General features: G+C 40.6%; 1 protein-coding gene across 2 annotated transcripts in view; it reads left to right on the forward strand.

The window, feature by feature from the left end:
* LOC138029864 (centrosomal protein of 63 kDa-like) overlaps nucleotides 1–7,500 on the forward strand; it is a 23,164-nt gene that overhangs the window by 14,552 nt on the left and 1,112 nt on the right. For both annotated transcript variants that reach the window (XM_068877691.1, XM_068877692.1), the window contains exons 14-23: nucleotides 34–90; nucleotides 435–489; nucleotides 1,136–1,198; nucleotides 2,336–2,433; nucleotides 2,610–2,709; nucleotides 3,583–3,660; nucleotides 4,876–4,929; nucleotides 5,810–5,952; nucleotides 6,949–7,109; nucleotides 7,419–7,500. The exon at nucleotides 7,419–7,500 is cut by the window's right edge and continues 82 nt beyond it. In XM_068877691.1, coding sequence (XP_068733792.1) covers nucleotides 34–90; nucleotides 435–489; nucleotides 1,136–1,198; nucleotides 2,336–2,433; nucleotides 2,610–2,709; nucleotides 3,583–3,660; nucleotides 4,876–4,929; nucleotides 5,810–5,952; nucleotides 6,949–7,109; nucleotides 7,419–7,500 — 891 coding nt within the window. The remainder of the gene's footprint in view (nucleotides 1–33; nucleotides 91–434; nucleotides 490–1,135; nucleotides 1,199–2,335; nucleotides 2,434–2,609; nucleotides 2,710–3,582; nucleotides 3,661–4,875; nucleotides 4,930–5,809; nucleotides 5,953–6,948; nucleotides 7,110–7,418) is intronic.

The raw sequence follows: 7,500 nt of genomic DNA on the forward strand, positions 1-7,500 counted from the left end.
TTTCATTATGAATTTTTTTTTTTTTTTTTTCAGATCACATTTGGATACGAGCCAGTACCAGAAGAACGAAGTCAGTCACTTAACCAAAAAGTAAGCATCAGTTATTTGCTTTGTTGTTAGTAAGTGGTTTCCACGTGACGTCATCGCGCCCATGTTGGTGAAAGAAAAGAAACGAAAAGAATCTCTCTCTTTCCAAGAGAATCGACTGAGAAAAAGACACTCTAAACAAAAAATCGCGCGATCTTTTTGTGGAATTCGGAATCACGAGTTTCAAATTGAATTTGCCGTAAGATTCATCCTATTTTGACTGTGTGACATTACTCATACCGATTGCTTTCGAATTATACTCAAGACTCTGCGATTTTCTTGCCCTTTTGCCATTTTAAGTGAAATCTAATGTCTAAGCTTGCTTTTTGTTTTATTTTCTTTCATAGGCTCGAAAATAGCAAAAATGAACTTTCCAAACTGCAGGCAGAGCTTAGCAGGAAGGTACTGGTTTGTGTGGACCAGAATATTCTTTTGTCAACTTTATTAGTTTCATTCAGACGATAGGTATCCCCCGCTGTGTTGTGAAGTTTTCATGCCTCCTAATAACAGAGTTCGAGTTCCGTACTGTTGGTTACTGACCGGTTTATTTCCGTTGATTTATTTATGGCCCAATTGCAAAGCATACGGGCCATAAATCGAGGAAGAAAAACGAATGGAGTAAATCGCAAACGTGAAGAATATATAACGGAAACAAAATGTTGTATCAAACCGGCCGGACAGCGGGCCGCGCTATTGAATTCGGCCCGCTAAATTAGTCAATCAAGGCGCGCGTACTATTTGAGAGATATGATAAATAGCCCATTTCCGAGTTGCTGCATGCCTCAGTTTCAAAGCGAGTCCTGGTGCACAACCATTCAAAAGTAAATGCGTTGCGTATTCTTATGCAAATCAAACTCATTTCCCTTTCAATAGTTGAGCACCAAGACTCACTTCGAAGCCGAGACAAGCAGCAACTCGGAAATGGCCTATTGAGATAACATCAACTGGAATCTCGCTTTGTTCAGTAACTGGCCGGGTCACAAGGCACGCTGGCGAAAACTTAATCAATGATAAGGATTTTTCTACTGATTGCTTTTGAAATTTTCAGGAGGAGCAAGTTAAATATATTGAAGAAAATGACCTTAAACAACTAGCGCTTGAAAATTCAAAGGTTTGAGTACCAAATTTGTTTTTGCTGTACTGTTGTAGAGAATTATCTTACCTGTGTCAAAGTATTAAACGAAGGATCATCCTTGATTTAAAACTTTGGCACTTTGGTTCTTTTTTTACACAGTTTCTGCTTTAAATCTCTACCTTCAAGTTATCTGTCTTTCTTTTCTACTTTACTTCACTTCAAAATATAACTTACAGCTGTATGTTGACTGTCTTTAGTCTTTCGTGATTTTCCATCTCGTTTACATCGTACATTGTTAGTGAAGTATCCTTAAAATACAAGGAAAGGTTACGTTTTTTGCAAACGTTGGTCATGAAGCGCTATATTTCAACAGACTTAACTGATTAGAGTGCAATGTGAAACAAGCACTTCACATTACACTCTAATCAGTTAAGTCTGTTGAAATATGCTTTACGGCCAACGTTTGCAAAAAACGTAATCCTTCCTTGTACTTGTACACGGTTCATTGCCGTGACCTTAATATCTTCAGTTCCACGGCCTGCTCCCGTCTAACCTTGTAGCTCAGTCGGTAGAGCAGCGGTGATCTAACCCGAAGGTCGTGGGTTCATTTCCCACCCTGGTCAGAGTTTTTCTCTGTCCTTGTGTGGGCCCATTTCCATCAGTAGGGCTAACGCTCACATGGTTCATATGGGGTACAAAACAAGCACATTACACTCTAATCAGTTATCCTTAAAATAAATTGGTACGAGCGGTTTCAGAGTAAAAATAGCGGGAATGAAAGATTCTCTGTTGCATGCTCACGTCGTCATCAAAACCTCAAATTTGGTGATTTGACATCGTTGTCATGGAGAGTATCTCAAAAAGATGAGCTAAAATGCGTGCTGCACGTGATCACGATTATTTTTCCTCATTTAACCAATGATGTTAAGGAACTTAAGCAACTACAACGGTGACGACAACGAGAACCTCACAAATGTGCGTATTTAGTGGGCAAAAACAATAACTTTCACGCCCTGCACGTGCGATTTCACTTTTGTCCATTTCTTAGCCGTCGCCTTCAAAACGACGACGTCAGCACGTGAAGATAAATTCCAATAAAAATTTTCTCCCCTAAATCTTCAATTATTGACTGCTTGACATTGCTTAAGGTTAGTATTCTCTTAAATATTCCAGTTAAAGGAACAAATTTCAACCGGAGATGAAGGACACCAAGCTGAAGTGGAAGGAATGAAGCAACAGATCGCTAATATGACTGCTGACTTGCATAAAAGGTTAGCTTGTCTTGAGGTCGTAGTTTTACGTACGAAATCTTGCGCGTTATGTGTCAATCAAAGGTATTCCAAAAGAATTACTCCCTCCCTCCCCCCCCCCCCCCCCCCAAAGGAAAAAAAAAATTATTTGGTGTATCGATGCCGCCTTTAATTCGTCATTGTCTCTTTGAATTCAGGGATACAGCAATGGCTTCTATTACTGAACGAGCTCAGCGAATGGAAAAAGATCTGCGAGAGACAACTTCAAAACTAGATCGGACAGCAGCTGAGCTCCAGGTAAAATCAAGACGTGCGAGATCCAGGAATGTAAAGGGAGGACTAAGGGTTGCTGAAAATAAAGCACTTCCATAGTGGGTTTAAAAATATAGCGCTTATTTTAAGCAACAAAGACAGCGGTCATTCCAAGTCGTGCGAAATGTACATTGTGTACAAACTACTCGGCAATGAAACTGTTCTAAAGGACGAGGAAGTTCGAGAGAAAATCGAAAATTTATTGTCGGGTGCTCATCGTCATCGATATATTAACAACCTCAACGGTCATTTCACTCGCGACGCAAGCAAAGGCAAATGAAAGCATAAGTAGCTTATGCTCAGTGAAAACGAACGTCGACACAAGCGTGAGTTTTCATCAAAATCAACCACGGCATCCGCCATTTTGTTCAAATGCTCAGACGCTGGGAATCTGGAACGAGTTCTTTAATTGGCCGGACAGGGCCAGATGTAACAAATTTCCGTGTGCTTATGCCGTCTTCGTTTTTTCACGGCATAAGGAGAACGCAAGCAAAACTGAAGCACAAGAAAAGGAAAAACTTTGATCCTTTTGCTTGTGTTTGCGCTTGTATTTATGCTTGCGTCTGGGCAGTTTTCACGGTGAAATGAGAGCTCTTATGCTCGGCTTGTGCCTGCGTCCCCAGTGCAAACCAGGCTTCAGTTCCCGGGAGGAGAATTAGTAAGTGAGTTGAATTGGCTGAAATAATAAAAAGCAAATGAATTATAATAATGAAAACTATAGATAATTTATATACATCAACATATACACAATTTAAGAAAATGATTGCTTTCATATCTCATATTACCAGTTTATTAGTTTAAATTTTTTTTGTCAAACGTATTTGTTGTTTTTGTGTTATTTGTATTTGATTTTCCCAGGTAACAAATGCTCAGCTCGAAGCGTTAAGACTTGAAAACAGGCATTTGCGAGATACAGCCTTGAATGATCAGCTGACGGTAAGCTTTTACTTTATTTACAAAATCGTCCTCTGCGAGTAGCTAGTCGAAACGCTGTCCCGGCGGACATGTTGTTCAATAGTCCATTTCTATTACGCTACGTTCACTATTGATCGTTCACAGCGCTTTATAACATTGTCCAGTAGACTTTATAGGGAAGAGATCGCTAACGTTACATACTGTTTTGAAGGCGATTCCTCGGTATTGTACTGCGCATTTGGTGCGTCAATATTTATAATTTGTATCAAATTTGCAGCATTGTAAATATGGCACAAGACGGTCATACATGCTGAAACAGTTCTCAAAACACGTGAGAGAAATTGGGAATGATCCATAATTATCTCTTTGCGAATAAGTGTGTGCATTCCGAGAACATGGCGAATTTTGTTGTTTCGATCTACGATAATCGAGATAGACAGGTGCGATGGTGTTTTACTCTTAAACGAGCACAGTGACCTATAGTTTTTATTGCATAATTTTGGTGTACAAATTATCCCCTTTAATTCACAACAAATTTAAAAAAAAATTTAAAAATTTATAGGAAGGAGAAAAAGTTATAGCTAAAAACGTATACAAAGCCCCTTACCCACGGATTTAAATTATGATTTTGAAAACAACGACTCGAGAAACGTTTTGAGTCGACGTCGTTTTAAGTGGAGTGATTTTGCCATAAACTATATAAGACAGTGATCCATATGTTCTAGACTTTCTACCCATCGGTTGTTTTTTTAAATGTTGCTTTAAAAACCCTCTCGTTTAGCTGCCGCAATATGTACCCTGTGCCGATGGAATAACGCACGTGATTAGTGTCAGTACAGGCGTCAATGGGAGAAGATTGGCCCTTTATGTCTCGTAAGCAAGCACGATGACTTATCTTTTTTATTGTAGTTCTCAAAACAGGGATTAGAGAGCAACTTTATAAGAAACTACAATCCTTAATCTTCGCTAAAATTCCAATGCAGTTTATCTTAACCACTCCTCAGTTGACGATATCACGAATAGTAAGTTCCTAGCGAATCCTGGGTAGTTTCAATCCTTTGTGTGGCACGGACAAAATGGAATATTTATGGTCTATATGGACCCAATGTCACGCCCGCGACCGGAAATGAGCTTTAATTAAAAGGGAAATCTCATTTTGAACAACCTGAAAGAGATTTTTTTCTTGTCCTTTGCACTTCTGTGTAGTATCTCATAATTGTTTTTGTTTAATTGTAGGATTTATCGGATTTGCATGGTCACGGCAACCTTCAGCTCGTTGGTCAACTTGAGGTAAGGATGATGCCTAACTTAACATGAACATCGACACTGTCACAAACCTTTCCGTCTCCCAATCCCTCTGCGCAGTACCTGTATTATTCGATAGCTCGCTGAAAGGTCGCCGGCCTTTGCGGTCATTCTTTAATAACCTATCTGTGTTCATATGGGAGGTCGGACTTGCCCCAGATTCGGTTTCCGAGGCCGAGATCTCGCTTAATGGAACGAAAATTCTCCATATGACCAGCTTGCGGTTACTGGGATGAAAGGGATTCTTGCATTTTCACCGCGCACCGGTGGCTCAGTTGGTTGAGCATCGGGCTGCCATTTGGGAGGTCGTTAATTCTACTCCGGCCGAACCAACACTCAGGGTCTTTAAATAACTGAGGAGAAATTGCTGCCTTTGTAATTACATCCGCAAATGGTTAGACTCTCTTGTCTTGTCGGATAAGGACGATAAACCGTAGGCCCCGTCTCACAAATTGATATCTTCCATGTTCATTAGTTCCCTGTGGGACGTTAAAGAACCCACACATTATTCGAGAAGAGTAGGGGATGAAGTTCCCGGTGTTGTGACTGTCCTCTGTGAGTATATGGGTGGGTGGGTATAGCAGATCCACATCAGCTGAATAGCTGCCAAAACTTCAACCTGCTCAAACAAATAAATAACAAACAAACAACAAACAAATAACAAACAATAGAACCTGCGACAGCATCTTGCTTTGACTTCTCGTTGGGTCTTCAATCAGCTTTGGGATACCGGTAACTGCTTTTGATAGGTAACGAGAAGACAAAGGGATTTTGAGCTTTCTAAAGAAAATGAAAGCAATTTTTTTATGCCAGCCAACATAAACCAAAGTTGTTTTTTAAGTCACGCCACTTTCCCTTGAAACAGGATGATAACAGGAACTTGAGAACCGAAGTTGCCAGTCTCCGCGAGGAGCTATCAACATTAGAGGCGAAATATCAGGATAAATACAGGAACGCCCTGAGGAAAAACCAAGATGTTTTGGCAGACATTAAGGACAACGAATTCAGGTTTGAAATTTTAAAAGCAGGAAACCTTAAGAGTTGGTAAAAGGGGAAAAATAAAACTTATGTGATGTCACGCAACGCTCCCCTCTTCTTTACTATCAGTAGCATGATGCTACATGAGTTAATCAGAGCGTGACAACACAGCATTATCCGCTGGTGCTCCAAGTGTAACTGGGAAGTTTTGGGAGACATTCTCCCTTTCTATTTAAGCAAAGAAATTACTGAAATTCACGTATCCTAACGGCTTGAATGGGTCTCTTTCTCTATGATTTTCACGTAACGACATCACCACCATTTTGTTGGACGAAAAGAAAAGATCAATCGTTAACTTCTTTTGTTCGCCGTGTAGCATTTGTACATTGCACCATCTTCATGTCGATGTCAAGAGATTGGTAGTTTCCAGTCGAATGCCGTAAGTGATTGCCTTGACCAATCACAAAGCCCAAAGACAGTCGAATGAGGCAATTACTACGCAGAGAAAATGCGTGATGCCGACGTGAAGGCGGCAAAATGTGGCAAGCAAGTCACAGTTGTTTTTGGGAGACAGTGGCGCGAAATTTTTGTAACCAATCACTAAGCGTAGAGCTGCAACACCAATCATTCATCAATTTCCAAATTGCTTTTAATTTTTGAAACTGCCCTTCCAGTAACTGCTGTTAAATCCGAAAGTAAGTGATTATTCAAAGTTTAGTTTTTAGAGCAATTTTCAATTGAGTGTCGTAAAACCAAAACCAAAGCAATTACTTTAGCCAATCAGAAAGGACGGAAACAATCCGGTAAACCAATCAAAACTCGAAGTAATTACATGTAGAAAATGTGCACGCGCGAGCCACGATTGGTTTTGGTTTCACTTCTGATTGGTTGAAAAAGTGGCGCGGGACTTTGAACCAATCACTGAGTAAACTAATCATAAACCAAAGCAATTTGCTAATTACTTTCGACACTCAATTGAAAACCACTCAACGACAGAAGTAACGGTAATTTTGTCCTTCTCCACAGACGTCACAGTGAGCTTCGTTCGGATTCGGACCGTAAAGTAGCGTCATTGGAGGCCCGTCTCGAAGCCACCATAAAGAAATATGAAACACAACTGCACAACCTACAAATAGAGAATGAGCGGCTGAAACGCAGTACTACGTCAGCGAGCAATAAGACCAATGGTAAGGGATTCGAATGGCTCACGTGTTTCTGATTATCGCAAAGTTCTTTAAAACTTGTTTCATATCGGTGAAATCAGTTTTAAGGATCGCGCAGTGTGGTGGATATCGCTCGCGGAACGCATCCCAGCGCTCGGGGTTCAAATCCCAGCACGTGCGCTCCAAAGTTCACTCAGCTTTCCATCCATCTGTTGTCGGTAAAATGAGTTCCAGAATTAAGTACCAGAGCTGAAATGGGTACCAGAAGTCCAGTCCAATCGTCGTTTTGCGGCCTTGAAATACTTCCTCGCTAATTGGTACATGTATTCGTAGGTGCTCCTCAGCCCCTAATGTCAACATCAACCAAGGCAATACCTGAATATGCTCCCAGAAGGCCCGTGAATGTTAGTCAAAC

Source organism: Montipora capricornis, chromosome 13 (genome assembly GCF_036669925.1).
Source record: "Montipora capricornis isolate CH-2021 chromosome 13, ASM3666992v2, whole genome shotgun sequence".
Lineage (NCBI taxonomy): Eukaryota > Metazoa > Cnidaria > Anthozoa > Scleractinia > Acroporidae > Montipora > Montipora capricornis.